The 16,109-nt window shown below is 39.2% G+C and overlaps 1 protein-coding gene across 1 annotated transcript in view; it reads right to left on the bottom strand.

Annotated features, from left to right (window-relative positions):
• Positions 1–16,109, bottom strand: part of thada (THADA armadillo repeat containing) — a 96,480-nt gene that overhangs the window by 57,748 nt on the left and 22,623 nt on the right. The window contains exons 23-28 of the mRNA XM_087802567.1: positions 12,703–12,835; positions 9,223–9,345; positions 8,727–8,849; positions 8,002–8,093; positions 4,078–4,167; positions 1,156–1,287 (exon numbers count right to left, since the gene is read on the bottom strand). Of these exons, the coding sequence (XP_087658693.1) occupies positions 1,156–1,287; positions 4,078–4,167; positions 8,002–8,093; positions 8,727–8,849; positions 9,223–9,345; positions 12,703–12,835 (693 nt within the window). The remainder of the gene's footprint in view (positions 1–1,155; positions 1,288–4,077; positions 4,168–8,001; positions 8,094–8,726; positions 8,850–9,222; positions 9,346–12,702; positions 12,836–16,109) is intronic.

The raw sequence follows: 16,109 nt of genomic DNA on the forward strand, positions 1-16,109 counted from the left end.
ACATATTAAAAACTCCAGAGATGTTTGGACAAACTCGGTCATGTAGGCTCACGACAAACCAGCTAATCATAGAAACATAAGACTCAAAAGGGTTTTATCTGAATCTAGTGCCAGACTGTAAACAAAAGTGCACAAAAACAGTGCTTGAAGAATGGAAAATAAAGGGGCAAACAACGATACATTACTCACAATCAAAACAATATTTGTCTAAATGTTAGATAAAGACTAAAATTAAACTAATGACACAACAGTAACGTCGTCTTTCGGCCATTAGCTGCTTTCACCGCAGATTTTGTTTCAACTTTTTCATCAAACTTTGAACGTTTAAATGCAATAAACTCTCAATAATGAGGATATTAATGATCTATAATCATGATCTAAAGTTAGAAATTCACAATATTAGAATGTTAGAATGGATAATCTTTGTGGAATATATTAGAATTGGCTAAATAAAATGTTCTAAATGTGAAAGTGAATTGTATTCTAGTATCATTCACTTGTATGGAATCTCACTGCTGCTGCTCCCACAACTACTATACTATAATACATACATTCTAAAACAACCAAATTACTAAAATAAATCAACTTTCAAGTGATTGTGGTGACAAAATTTGTTGATATTGTCAAGTCAACCTTGTTCACGTCGCAAAGTAGGACTTTGTAGAGACTTCAGGAATCTGGAATTACGACGGCTCACTGGTTCAATTCCTGATCAAAATGATAATCAAATTGATTGTGATTATATATTCTGTTACAGTAACAAATATCTGGGTAAACTAGTTAATTGCAATAATAATTAAAATGTGATTGGAAGGCACTTTGTGATAACATGACTTTGTACCATACCTGATTAAAACAAAAACAAAAAATAAAATGAATAAATTGATTGATAAAAAAGCAAAGTAAATGTATAAATAAATAAAAACATGGATTTCAGTAGAATAATAGTTTCATTAAGACTCTATGAGGGTTGAAAAAATCTGGGCAAAGGGTCTTATGTTGACCAGGACACAATTGGTCCAAAAATATTATCTACATATGTGAACACAAATACCTTTGTGTACTTCTAAGAACTAAAGTGGTTTATAAAAATATATATGAAGTGTATATACTGGTACTAAAAAGCCAGTTTAATGAAGGTGCTCTAATCCAGACCTGATAATGAAGGGCAAAAAAGGTGCGAGTCCCAGCGGCGAGGAGGATCCGTCCATGGGTGACGGGTAGAGTCGACTGAGCACCAGCAGCAGCAGGAAGAGACTCGGGTGAAGCTTCACATGTCCGCTGTCACTGTGGACACAAGTCGGTCACATCATCAGTCATCAAAGCATCAGCGTTGGCCCCTTAAAAAACTGATGACTCAGTGTTTATAAAATGCTCAAATAAATAGATGGAAGTGGATTTGAAGCAGCTGGACTATTGATTTATCCACCAGAGTGACTCAGCATATTTCGCAACACATCTTTATTGTGTTACGCCGGTTGCTAGGCCGTCGTACCTGCAGGCGCACATGTCGCAAATTCAAATATACAACAGGCCTCTTCCTTAATTGCGAACCACCCACTCGATCCGGCCGAGTCATCCGCTCGAGATTCCTCTCCTCTCCAAAATTCCGTTCGGTGCCAAGTGACTCAGGCTGGAAAAAGTCAGTCTCCTCCAGCGGTTTTTGAAGTTTCACTTATTGACATGGCGAAGGGGAAATGAGGACAGATCTCTGAAGACGATCGCTGTGTTCCAAATCACGCACTTCTGTACTTACTCTTATTATTTGATTATTATTATTTTGGGTGGACAAGTGCGTCCTGATGAGCAGTGCGCAAAAATGTAGTGCGCAATGAGCACTTAAATGGCCAGAAAATTGAGTGTGGACACTTTCCACCCTTAAAACACTAATTTTACAACAAAACAACACAACAACAGTAATAACACAATGAAAAACAACTTAATAACTTGTTTAAATTGGTAAAAAGTGCTGTCAAGTGTCAATGATAGTTTTTCATCAATCAGTGTTAAAAAGTAGTAGAAGAAGAAGCTGTCGAGTCATTTCCTGTAAGTGTGTAGCAGCAGAGTTTGATTTGAGACAGTACTACACTGTCGAGTAGGTGCACTGTAAAGCAGTGCACTTAGAGAATTGCACTATTTGAGACACAGAAAAAGAGATTTAATAGGAAAATGTAGTGACAGGTCAATGAGGTTTCATGAAACAGCTGGTGAGGTTTCACGATACAATGTTCTCAATTGCAAAGACTAGATGCAAGTCTCTTATCTTCGACTCTCACTAATAAATTAAACCTCATGTCATTTCAAAAGGGAAAGCGTCAACATTAAACTCTGGAAATTGATTTGGATGTATAGAGTTTCCACAATGTTTACATGAAATCAAAACTTTTTTATTCCTAAAGTACACAAACTTCCAGCTGAACTCTCCACCAATGAAAGTTGTGACGCATGTGAATCTCTGAGCTGTGGAGGTATTTGCTGAATCTTCATTTCTAGGTCCATACAAAGAGTGATCCAAAACTGTTTCTGCCAATGATCCACCGTAGATCCTTCACACTGATCATTTAAGCACCTGCTCAGCTGGAGTAGGGAACTCTCTGACAGGATGAAGAAGAAGTGTAACTGCATTCCTCAAATCCACGAGGTCCAGTCTAGAATCTGGTGCCATCTCTGCAACCTCTTCGATCACTGCTCAAAGCTTGAAGCAGCTCTTTTGTTATTAAAAACTCTCTTATGGAGGTTAAAGCAAAATCGAATAACTAAGTTACACCAGTTACAATCGTAGTTACTTCACATAATCATCTGGATTTGACACGAATTCTGAGAGTTTGTGTTTTCTAAGAATTTAGTTTGACCGCAAAAATAACACGCAGAAATATAAACGTATTGACCGTCACTAGTGTTTTTATACACGAAAAACAATATCATTATTCTTAATCAGAGAGAAACATTATAAACATTTTAGGTTTCTAACAGAAGTCACATTCGTTTGGCAACTTTTACGGAGGAGTTCCGGATTTTAAGGACTTTTTATTGTCATTCCATACACTAGGAATAGTGCAAAAATAATATAACCGAGGCCCAGTAAAGATGGAGAGTTAACGGCGTAAAACACAAGTAATAATAATAATAATTATAATAATACACTTCATTAACACCTTCGAAGGAGTACAAATAAATATATACAAAACTAGTGTAGTACTACTGTAGCACAATGCTAGCACTAGCATGTGATATAAACAACAATGACAAACCCTGCGCTGAACTCATAAGGGAAAGAAATGTGTTCCACATCTTACAGAAGATAGTAGTGTAACCTTCAAGCAATGGACGGCCGTCAGTTTGAACACCAACCTTTGATTATATACGCACAGAGTATCTTCCCTGAAAACAAGCACTTGTGGTGACAGAGCTGTTCACGCGTGTCACAGTAGAAGCAGTGTTTGATGTATGCACACTCACCTTTCTTACACACCGTCGGTGAGCCTGATATTTGCTTATGGAGATGTTTTCAAACCAAATGTTTTTTCGTTTTTTTAAAGTGGACACGATGTGAAATTGTTCCGGCTCAATCTGCTGCTGTGGTGGAGAAATCAAGCCCCCCTTCTGTGTCTCAACGTTGTTTTTAGAAACGTGAGGTTCGACATTATGGACAAACAATCAAACTTCTTAACTTCAATTTACTTGTAATTTAGTCTTCCGGGATGTGGGATATTTCATTTTGGGTTCAGGGAGTGAAGCGAATATTGAAACAGTCTGGAGACAACCATCAGTTACTCTGATTTATATGAAGATAAGAACCGCCCGAGGAACCGTGCGATGACTCACAAGCTTTTAGAACGGGAGTTCGGGCCGCGCTGACCAAGATAAGCGCCCATGAACCTCCGTGCTCTCCCAGAACAACTAAACAAAATCTTGACAAGACGGTTACTTCACTCTCGCTCTCCCCGTGACTTATCACGTGTCGACGGAGCCGAAGCCAACTGGGGTCGATTAAAGACGCCACCAGATGAAGCTGCTCAACCGAACAAATTGAATTGAGGATTAAGTGTTTGGATAACAAAAACGGGGGGAACTCACCTTTCCACTGTCGCCGCTGCTTCCTCCAGCTGGCTGAGGAGGAACGGATAAAGAGCAGGGAAGCGAGTGAAGAACTCTCGGCCCGTCATCCTGAGAAAGAAGAAAGATCGGTTGACATTTAGGTTTCTCTTGTAGGACTGTGGTTCGCTGAAGCTGGGGAACAGATAATTCAAAAGGCTCTGGAATGTTCCAGTAAGCCAGGTACCTGAATATATTAGCAGCTAGCAAAACAAGAAGACAGTACATATCTCCACCAATGACAGTGTTAAATAGTTGTGTAGCAAAGATATCGACACACTTAAGTATTGTGATAATTTCCATAAAACATCACTGTGTAAGTAAGTAAGTAAGTAATATTTATTTATATAGCGCTTTTCCAGACCAGGGTCACAAAGCGCTTAAACAATCAAAACAATATTCAATAAAGTATATACTTTAAAGGTCAAGATAAAACTGATAACACAACAGTTATGTTTGTGTTTTTTTTTATCTTTAGTTATATAGCATTTCATATTTTTTGTTTTGTGATTAAACGTCCGGCCACTAGATGGCAGCAGCCATTATATCCGCTGCAGCTACAGGTAAGTAAGTCATTTTAAATTCTGTGAGATCCAAGTTATGACTGAGGACGAGAGGATACAGTCACCTCTAGCAGCTTTAAAAGCTGATGTTTGGACATATTTTGGTTTTAAATCAAATGAAATCAGTTAGGACTTAGTCAAGGTCTGTAAATTCTCACAATAGGAACTGAACTGTTTATCTACGCCCCCCCCCCCCGTTCAGATTGGTGCACATGTGTACAAAAAAAGGGAATGTTGTGAAAGTAAAAAGAATGAATGATATGGAACTTTAAATCCCAGCCACATATAAAAGGAATGAGCTCTGACACCAAAAATACACATCCATAACAGTGGAACTGGTGCTGTTGAGGAGTGCCCTGATTTATAGTCGCCCAACTGACCAGACGTTGCTCAAACACAGCTAATAAAGATAACTTTGGTTTTTTTTTCGTCTGTGGTTTCCTTCGCCACACGTGCTTCATCTTACCTCGTCTCATCTCCACAGGCTCTCCTGTCGTCTACACATTATGAGCTCAATAAACCCATCTTTAATCACATTAATATGTTGACAAAAAACTGTGAATTCCATTGAACAACAACAGATAGAAGAGGCAACGTTTTTTTTGCTTTTTCCTATTAAAACATAAAGTGATATTGTTGTGTTCTGTCATTTTTAGCATGTTGCCAAATAACGTACGTTAGTTTACCATTCTTTATGGTCTGTATTGAACCCTGGAGATTTCCGTTTCACTTTTATCTGAAACGGAAACGATTGACCGGCCAGTCGTGACTTGAGCAGGAAGTGTGAGCAACAGCTGAGCGATGCAGAAACAATCGAATGACAAATCAAAACCTTCTTCAATCCAGATGTTAATCCAGAAAAACAGCCCAAAGCTGAATCATCTGGTTTCATGTCTTAGAATTATTCTGAGTTATTTTGCCCACAGACCGACGGATAAACATCCACGAGAGCTTCCTCGGCGGAGGTAATAATAGACACTAGTATAAACAAACTCATTTTATAATAGAAGACAATCAGAGGTTTGACTCAACACCTCCTACGACAGGTAAACACGGGCGTGTGCAGAGTTTGTGCGTTTGTGCTCCACAACTGGGACAAACTTTATATTTAAAAACGGGCGGTCCCACTGGGGTGACCACCATTCAGCCTGGAGCTCAATAAAGTTTTTTTTATTTAACTCGGCCCGAGTCTAAATCAAGTGACTCCTGGAGGGGGGGAAGAGTCGAGCACATGATCGCACGAGCGGCGGCTGTCAGTGCTGACTTACCAGCAAAGAACACACGAACACTCAAGATGAAGGGGGGGGGTGAGTCACGAGCGTCTTTAAACTGACCCCTTCCTCGCCTTCTGAGGATGATGATGTAATGCCAACGCATGATCATCGCTGGGATATGAGGAATTAAAAAAAAATAAAAATAAATGGAGATTCCACACTCCTAAACCCCCCCCCCCAAGTCCCGCCACCATCATAAGTCTCTCCGTCTGACAGGAGCCAAACACAGAGGTCAGAGGTCATGTCACAGCAGATTAGTTGGGGTAAAAGGGCAGAGGGTCACAAATGGGGAGAAAAGAGACAGTAGGAGGTGAGAGAGGCCGCCTGCTAAAGTTTGCTCGCAGATGTGTGTGTGTGAGTGTGTGTGTGTGCGTGTACATGTGTGTGTGTGTGTCCACTTGAGTACCAGGATACCTGCGAGGCAAATGGCACGAGTTGAGTTGAAGACCTAAACAGAGGTGGAATGTTGTCTCAACATATGTGAAAGTGAGGGTTTTTGTGGCACGAACAAAAGTGAAAGGTGAAGAGAAAAGTCAAGAATGTAGGAAACATTCTGTCCTCGTCGTGATTGGGTCGTCTTTAGAAAACCCGGCGTCTTCTTTGTACGGTCCATTTCATGAGCGTGCGAGAATGTTAAACCGTGACATGAGGAATCAAAAGTGTTAGTTGTGGTTGTCAAAACAAATATGAATACTTTTTATTTTTTATGATCATTTTTTTTCCACTGAAAAAAGTGAGCGACATTGTTAACTGAATGATGTACTTGCTAGCTTAGCACGTGGCTCACAGCGATAAACACTTACTTGTATCTTTGTATATTTTGAAAAATTATACTCAAAAAATGAACAGACTGGGGGCAAGATCTGGCCCTCATGAGGTCAAAGATCATGTAAACACTACTGATTATTATGTTTAGGGGTCGTCCTCTGCTTTTGTCATTTTTGTAAGTATGTATAGCCTCTTTAAAAGAACATCAACAAGCATTTATAAAGCATAATACGTTATATCAGATTATTTTAAAATATAAGTTAATTAAAAATACATAAAAAATATAATTTTAACATGTTATATGTATCAAATGTGGCCCCTGAGGCAATTTAATAACCCCTAACTGCTCCAAAACACATAAATCCAAAATGAAATGAACAAAAGCTGTTATTTCTAGTCAGCTCTATAACAGAAAAAACATTTAATTTTGTCCAATAAAAGCAATAGTTAAGTACATCTGGTCTCTTATGGTAGAAAAGATCAATTAAAAAACCTGAAAGATTACATTTGGTCTCAATAACAACATAAAAATACATTGAAATATCCATTTGTACTGATAATGATTATTACACCAGTGCTGTAAAATGTCCTACTAAATAAATAAACTATAATGTTCACCTGAAGGCATCCAAGCACGCAAAAGTCCTTTAAGACTGACATCAAGAATGAGCTTTAAACGTGGCTCACAGCATGTCTGGGAACGAGCTGCTTGGCACAGGTCTGTGCTCACCTATAGCTGTATATTCAAGCACCGTGATAGAGCCGTTCAAGAGAGGAAACCTTTAGTGTCCTCCGAGGAACTCGTGTCTTCCTACACGCGTGTTGATTCTGTCTGTAATTACAGCCTGCAGGTATGTACAGTACCCAGGTGCAACACTCCGCCGGCCCCGCATGCCGGGCCCGGCGATGACAGCGCGCCAGTGTTCGGTGACAGCGGATGATGTAAAATACTGTGTTTTACACCGGTTGCCGTGGCGACGGAAACAAAAACAAGGAGCGCTCCCCTTGATGGACGAGACCAGCCAGCGGAGTGAAGTGGCTGCAGTGTACACACGAGTCCAGATTGAATTAAAGTGATTGTGCAGTGAAACATATGTGCGTGAAATCTTGAATGTGTCGCGTCATCAGCTGCTGTAGTAACACAGCTGCTCGAGAGCAAGAGGCGGAGCTACACGTGGAGTCAAGGGACGCTACAACAGCGACCCCTGGTGGGGAAAGGCCGGCACACTTTGATACGATTTACAGTAAAGTCATGCAAGTGAAACCATTAGGACTTTGATTTTTTTTTACTAGAATCAAACCTGTTCTTTTTAGAGTGTTCGTCCTTCCCCTTCTTGACTCCAAATATTCTCGTGATCAGAGTACTGAAGAGGAGCGTTGAGGAGTTCCTCACCTGGAGAAACAAGATGACGCATCACAGTTCAGATATAAGAAGAGTTTGGACTTATTTATACTTCCTTTGAAATTAAGCAGATTTTTAAAATTCACTGCAAGAACGCACGATTAAGAAAATCGTGTTTAAATAAATTAAAATGGATTTCATTGCCATTTTCAAGCTGTATTTAACCAACAAAAACAGAAAAATAATCAGAGTTTAAAATTAATTCTAACATTTGGTTTGGTTGTTTAAAGAATTAAAAGAAAAATATACATCTTTAAACATAAATAATTTCCTTATTTATTAAATTTACCTAAAAAAAAAGCTTTTAAAAAAAAAAAAATAATATTACTAATCTTGTAGATACTAGTTTTTAGTTGATTGACGAAGCACCAGTTAGGAAAACCCATTTCTTAATAAGAGCCAACTTATTATTACTGGTTAAGTATCTGAAGGCATCATGGACAGTGTTTATATCGGAAGTTTTGGCTAAGATTTGATTAACTTAATCAATTTATAAAGTCTAATAGATTTCGGAAGAGAAGCTGGTATGTTTTGAAAACCCTCTTTGTCGTGTAGTTAAGTTTTACCCGACAGAAGGAATTCATCTTGACCTCAAGTTCACACATCACTCTTCGTCAAACTCACCGCCCAAACCGGAGAGGTGAATCCGAGAACAGCCGCCTGCATTCCCTCGGAGACGAAGGGGATGATGTTCTCGCCCAGACGGGTGTCCCGGTACAAAGCCCGGAGGATGTTGAGAGCGTGGACCTGTGGAGAGTCAAGACCAGAGTCACTATTAAACTCTAAAAAAGAAAAAAAAAAAGAGTCTGATGATTTCTTATTTGAAAAATATGACATATGCATCTAGTCGTTTGCACTGCATATATATGACTTTTCTCCCAAAATATTATCAATTGAATCTGGTCTTTGAGCAACATAGCACTGGAGAAATGTAGCAGAACATTGTAGATAATCACCATCAGATATTGCAAAGTAAAACTTTCTACCTACAAAATGACTCTCTAGATAATGGAAATCAAGGTATTTGTATTTAGTTATTTACTCTACAGTTCCAAAACAAAGCTAACGTGTATTTTAATAATATTTTCTGTCTTATGTCAGTCGTGCGTCCCGAGCAGACCTGAGGAACGGTGGAGCTGTCCGTGCTCTTGTCGGCTGTCGGCATGGCCAAAGTGATCAGTTCTCTCATGGTCATCTTCAGTAGGCCACAGCTGGACGACTTTGGCTCGGACGACAGGAGAGCCTGTGGAGATGAGACGAGGTAAGATGAAGCACGTGTGGCGAAGGAAACCATTGACGAAAAAAAAAAAAAAAGTTATCTTTATTAGCTGTGTTTGAGCAACGTCCGTGCAGTTTGCCGAGAATAAATCAGGGCACTCCTCAACAGCACCAGTTGCACTGTTATGGATGTGTATTTTTGGGGTCAGAGTTCATTCCTTTTATATGTGGCTGGGATTTAAAGTTCCATATCATTCATTCTTTTTCTTTCACAACATTCCCTTTTTTGTACACATGTGCACCAATCTGAACTGGGGGGCGTAGAAAAACACTTCAGTTCCTTTTGAGTTTTGTAAAGGGGTCACATATTATATCAATGTGGTCCAAGAAATCTTTAAATGTGGACACGTAACTATGATTTAGCTCTCATCACAACTTATAGCACTGTTGAGCAGTGGTCCCCACCACATGCTGGGGCCTGTTACTGGTCCTTAAAGTATTTGTTACCAGAGAAAACAGTATTACTAGGGGTGTGTAATTATTGGCAAAAATGTTGCGATATGATAGCCATCATAATACAGGGGAATACTATAAAATGTATTGTGATATATAGTGATACTGTAGATACAAGTACATATTTGTAGTATTGTCGAGTAGTTGACTCTGGTGTTGCAGAATTTACAGACCACTTGACTCTTGACGAAGTCGTAACTGATTTCATTTGTTTTGAAAACATGTCCAAACATCAGCTTTAAAAGCTGCTGGAGTCAACAGTATCCTCTCGTCCTCAGTCATCGCCTTGATCGTACAGGATAGCTGCAGGGGATGTAACGACTGCTGCCATCTAGCGGCTGGAAGTTTAATTGCAATACATGCAAAAACTGTGAATATTTATATTTTAATTGTAAATAAAAAAAATAAAAAATCAATCAAAATGATTTTATTTTAACACACATTTAATAAAAAATGTATACCATAAAACAACTACGATTTAAAAGCCAAAAAAGAAAGAAAAAAGATTTAAAAACGAAACAGTGCTGAATAAACATACAATATCATTAAAAAAAAAATGCAATATTTAAGTGTATTGATATTTTCTTACACCAGGACACAAGTGTGTAGGTATTTGTTACCGAGCTGCACAGAAGAAAAGAAAAAGGATTTCATTTTTGTTTTATGTTGAAAGGCATTTTATTTTGAAAAAATCCTTTCTTTAAAGTAACATTATCATGTGACGTTTGACATGTCGTTACACCCGTTTTTTGTTCAAGTTTAGCATTAAATTATCGAAAAACAAACTCTAAGTGGGACCATCTTAATGAAAATAGCCCAGCGCTCCACTGCTGGTCGGCCCCCTGAAAACAATGTCTTCGGGGTGAGAAAGATATCGGGGATCCCTGATTTAAAACACTCTGCCCTCCATCTTGAATGATTCACCGTCAATGAGAGAACATGTAATGACATCATGTGTGTGTGGAGCGGTGACAGCGATGGTCGGCCATGTGATAAAGAAATTCTTCTCCGAGCTGATGGGAGCCAGCTGTGTGTCGGGGAGGAGATGGAGATCAATGTGAGAGGAGGAGGTGCCTTTCTGAACCCTTCTGGGTCTGGAGTTGGGAGGAAAAAAAAAAAGGGAGGCGAGCTCTGCTTCTGTGAAGTCTGTGCCGGGTCGGACCAGCGAAGGCAGGCCACAAGTTTCTGCTTTACTCCCTTTTTTTTTTTGTTATCAGACACTTTGCTATCAGCTCTTCCTGCCTCTCCGGCTCATAAATCTCTGACGGTGCCGTGATGTATGGAGTGAGCATCGACTCCACGACACACTCCGACCGCAGTCAATTAGAGGAGAGGATTTTGAGGTCGATATGTGGCTCTGGGCTGTAAAACGACAGATGAAGTCAGAGGAGTCACAGGGTGTGACGCACCTGAGACCAGACGACTGAATCAGTGCCGATAAAAAGACTGAGGTTTGTCATGAACGTTGACATCAGACGAGGTGCGGTGGTGAGTCGGTTTGATCGCAGCACATTATTATTAGAGGACAGCGAGGGGTCAGCGAGAGGACAGTGTGTGTTCTTGTGTCTAAACAATTAGACTCAACTGCACAATGTTGTTCTGGACTGTGTGAATCTGCGTCACCAGATATTCATGTATCGTGTTGCTACACTGTAGATTCACACAAAAGTGTGTACAAGTACAGGAAGACACGTTTGTCGGTACAACTTGTTCACCTTGTTATGCATCAGAACAGATTTCATTCTAATAGTCGTTGTAAACATTCTTTCTGTATGTGTTAAAAAAAAGGAGTAAGAGTAGGGCGGGAGGGCAGCCAAGCAGCATCTCAGCAGGGGAAGAGAAGTGCCATGTTCGGAGGGATCTAAACGCGAGTCGCAGAGTGTAAAATACAAATAATAAGTCAACATTATTGTCAGTGTGAGATTCATTTTTCATCGTATTTCTCAGATTATCAAGGATATTAAATGATTATGTAATTATTGTTTGATTCCCTCGCAACTGCTCCATTCCCATGTTCTACTGACTGACTGATAGCCTTGAGTCTAAAATTAAAAAATTCTCAGACAATACATCAAGCTGTGCAACTTCGTAGTTGACCAAAGTCTTACCAAAACATTTTTACACAGAAAGTTGGTAAGTCAGCACAACTAGAAGTAACACTTGTGCTGTGTCTCAAATCGCATACTTCTCTTAGTATACTAGAAGTTAGTATTCATCAGGATAGTGTACGTACTAACTAGTGCGCATATTCTCCACAGAGAGTATGTCTCAAATCAAACTCTGCTGCTACGCACTAACAGGAAATGACGTGACAGTTTCTTCTTCTACTACTATTTAACGATGATTTCAACCAGCTGTAGGAACACTATCGACACCTGCTGGCAGCACCTTTTGCAAGTTTGGAAGAAGAAATAAAGAAAGAATTTGAGAATTGAAATATTCGTGAGATATTTAAGCTGGTCTCACCACCGTGGACGTGTCATCCTTCTACTGTTGCTGGAAATACACCTGTAAGTATATCAATATATATGCATATATATATGACGTAACGTCCATTTAAAACGTCACTAAGATGGCAGCTGTTTAGTTTAGATAGTGTCCATCGAAACATACTCAGTTTTGTGGGCATTTTAGTGCACCAATTTAGTGTGCATGGCGCACTAAATTTCGCATACTAAAAATTGAGACGCACTTACGCACTAAAAACACTAACTTTGAGTACGCTAGTATGAGATTTGAGAGACAGCATCATTTTTAAGAAAATTAAAGAATTTGCGGTGAGCCCTTTAGTCGAAAAATACGGTTACATCTTTCGTATTTTTAAATTCTGAAAACACCACAGGGAGCCTCTCCTCTGTGCAGCGCTCACCTGAATGTAGAAAGGTATTCCAGCGCTGCGTCTCGTGGCGCACAGTTTGGAAGACGGGTCACTGGTCTTGACCTCCTGCAGGACTTCAGTCAGCCAGCGCGCCGGGAGCTGCTGCAGGCTCCGACTTCCACTCCTTGTACACAAACACACCAGAGCATGTGTTTAACCGCAGAAATATTATGTCGAAAACACTGAGCTGACATCTGCAGGTGTTTTGATACATTAAAAACAAAAACATATGATTTATTTAGTAAGTTAGTTATTGGTTAATTTTAGATACACAACACTTTGATCCTCATACCTTTTTGCCTTTATCGGAAAGGTCAAAGGTCTTAGTTTTGTGCCATGAATCAAGTTTGAAGGAAATATTAAGCAATATTAGTTCTAGAAAGAAAAAAAACAAACATTTTGTTCACCTGTAGATCATACAAAATCTTTTAGCCACCAAAGTCCTGTCCTAAAGGATTTACCAGGAAGTATGACTATGATTGAGAAATTGGGTTTTTATTGTTGAAGGGTGAATGTATGTATGTGTGTGTGTGTGTGTATATATATATATATATATATATATATATATATATATATATATATATATAAATTCTCTGTGTTTGTCTTTCTTTATAAAAAAAAAAAAAAAAGAGCCAAATCCTTTTATTTAACATTATTTGTACTTGTACTACTAGTCTCTGTATGGTTGTTGACATCTATAATCTCACTTACTTATCTTAAACATTAGCATGAATGTAGGTCACCATAAAAAACATGAATCTTCTTTGATATGAACCATCCAGCGGGCAACATACGGTTGTGAATCTCAATAAGACTTAGGACTCTTGATCTTGGGTCGAAAACACATATTACATTTACCCAACTGTCTATAACAGAGAGTAAATTCCTTTCCTTCAACCTTAGTTTTACTTTAATTATCATCTACAATCTCTGTTCCAGAGATTTTATTAAACACTGACATTTCTATAGGTCAATACATCAGCATATCTTAGTGATGTATTCTTCAGATTAGTTTTGCCTTCTGTAATTTTATATTTTGTTGATAGTTTATTTTACATCTTAATATTGGTATAGTTTCTGTCTTTATACGGCATGTTGATTGTTATTTGTTGTTATTATACATTTATACATCCCTTTTTTTTCGGATAATCCCAGAAGTCTGCACAACATAGTATTTTTTTAATTTTGTTATTTTATGACGTTTCTAGAAAGATAGATTGACTTTATAGGGAAATTGGTTGGGTTTCCAGCTCACAGCAGACAGTAGAAGTTACGGTTTCTTAAAAACAAGAATAAAGTGCAAACGTAAGTATAAAGAACATAGACCAAAGGAAATAACACAAGAAAAAAAAGGTACAAAAATTAACATAGAATACAATAACATCATTTTTTCAATCAAGGAATGAACGAATGAATGATTGTTTATCTGTAATCGGTGCTGCTTGGATTGTGAATTTCTCTACGGAGATAAAAAGTATCCATCCATCCATCCATCCATCAACATGAACATTTATCAACTTTGATTTTGAACGAATCATCCAGCTCCACATAAAATAACTACTAGTTTGATACAATTGGTTGACGAAATTAAGAGTTCCATTTTGGTAGCAAGTATCAGTACTAATCCAAACTTGTGACTGAGAACGTATAGATAAATGGCCATTTTTTTTGGTCGTCACCCTCCCCCACTGCCCAACCTCTGAACCTAGGCATAAAAATTGAACAAAAAGATGATTTAATCTTTAAACAATGAACAACAGAGCGTCTATAACGGGCGACAGTGAACTAAAGAATCATTCATCGAACAGACTTGAGCGGATCAGTGATTTTACATGAACCAAGTTATCAGTTAATCTTTTAACAATGAAAACTTAGTGGGAGATTCTAACCCGTCAGGGTCTGGTTAAAACAAACGCTGAAAACCTCTCGCCCTGGAAGAATAACTGTTTAACGAGAGCCAGTCGAGCGAAGAGCGATTTATAGAGTCGTAAGAGCAGCCACGGGTGCGGCTTCGGATCTACGAGTTGAAAAGATATTTTTTTTAAAAAGTAAGGCGCGGTGAAATATGGAATGAATAAGAAAGAGTTAAAAAATGGAGTTAAAGATAGACGGAGACACAAAAGAGTGAGCGTAAAAATGCCAGAGCCAGGTTTCCAAAAGCAGAGCATCAAAAGATGTCGGTTAAACACCCCGCAATCAACACCCTATAACCCGGCGCACAGCCTGCATACCACACCGCTCTGCCCGTCTCGACAAAATAAAACGCACACACACATCCACACAATCCTGGAGGCGACCGACACAGCCTCCTCCGAGGGCAGCGTCGGTGTGCGAGAACAAAACAAGTGCATGTGATGGAGGCTGAAGGTCGACGGTCGCCCACCTGCTGCACGAGTCCAACACGGGAGGAAGAAAGTGAGAAACGACTTCTCGTCCCAGTTTAATTACTATTTCCACAACCAGACCGGTGATTATACACTAAACATAACTTCAAAACGTGTGCTGAAGGCTCCATCATCACACGCTTCTACGTCTACGTTGAAAATTTGCAACACTCAGTCATCCAAGAGAGACTCAAATGTAGACTTTAAACATATTATTAAGAGTGTTTTTTCTACCGACTTATCTCATTTTTTGGGGGTTTTAGACTTATTCTCATATTGGTATCATGTCCTATAGAGTAGTGATGTGTTGATGAAGCTTCATGAAGCAGTGTCATTATTTTCAGAGTCCACTAGATGGCGGTCTCTGCACTATTTTCCTTTGTTTTGAACAACTGTTCTAATGAAACGTCATTTCTAGACTGATGGCGCCACCTACTGACCTCTAAACTACATGACACTGTTTCACGAAGCTTCATCAGACCATCACTAATAAAGAGATGACAGTGTTTAAGATAACACGAGGAACATACATTATGGATGTCAACAGAGACTTTCAATAAGAGGGGATTCTTGCCAGAGATAATTTAGATACTGGAGAACAACCCTACCGGAATGATAATATCGCAATTAGACTTGTCGTTACATACAACTTTAGTTCAGCCCTTGACCTTGATTTCTAAATGAATTAGGTCCCTCTGGTCGTTGACACTCCTGGTCTACACACAGTCTTGGTTGCATCATAGTCTAGGCCGGTTTGGTCTCCTCAGAACCTATGCTGAAACCAGTAGTTGGCTCAGGATGTCTCCGAGGACCTGTAAGTGTATTCGACTGGGAGGAGGCCCCGGGGCAGACCCAGTTCCTCCTGGTATTGTACCATAATGATTTCCTGATCTGGACCTCTTTTACTTCAGCTGCTGCCCCCATGACCCGACAAACATTAACCACCGCAGTAACCGGTAAACGGTTGGTAAGGTTTCATGAAACAGTCGATAAGGTTTCATGATACAGTTCAGT

Source organism: Callionymus lyra, chromosome 11 (assembly GCF_982586985.1).
Source record: "Callionymus lyra chromosome 11, fCalLyr1.hap1.1, whole genome shotgun sequence".
Classification (NCBI taxonomy): Eukaryota; Metazoa; Chordata; class Actinopteri; order Syngnathiformes; family Callionymidae; genus Callionymus; species Callionymus lyra.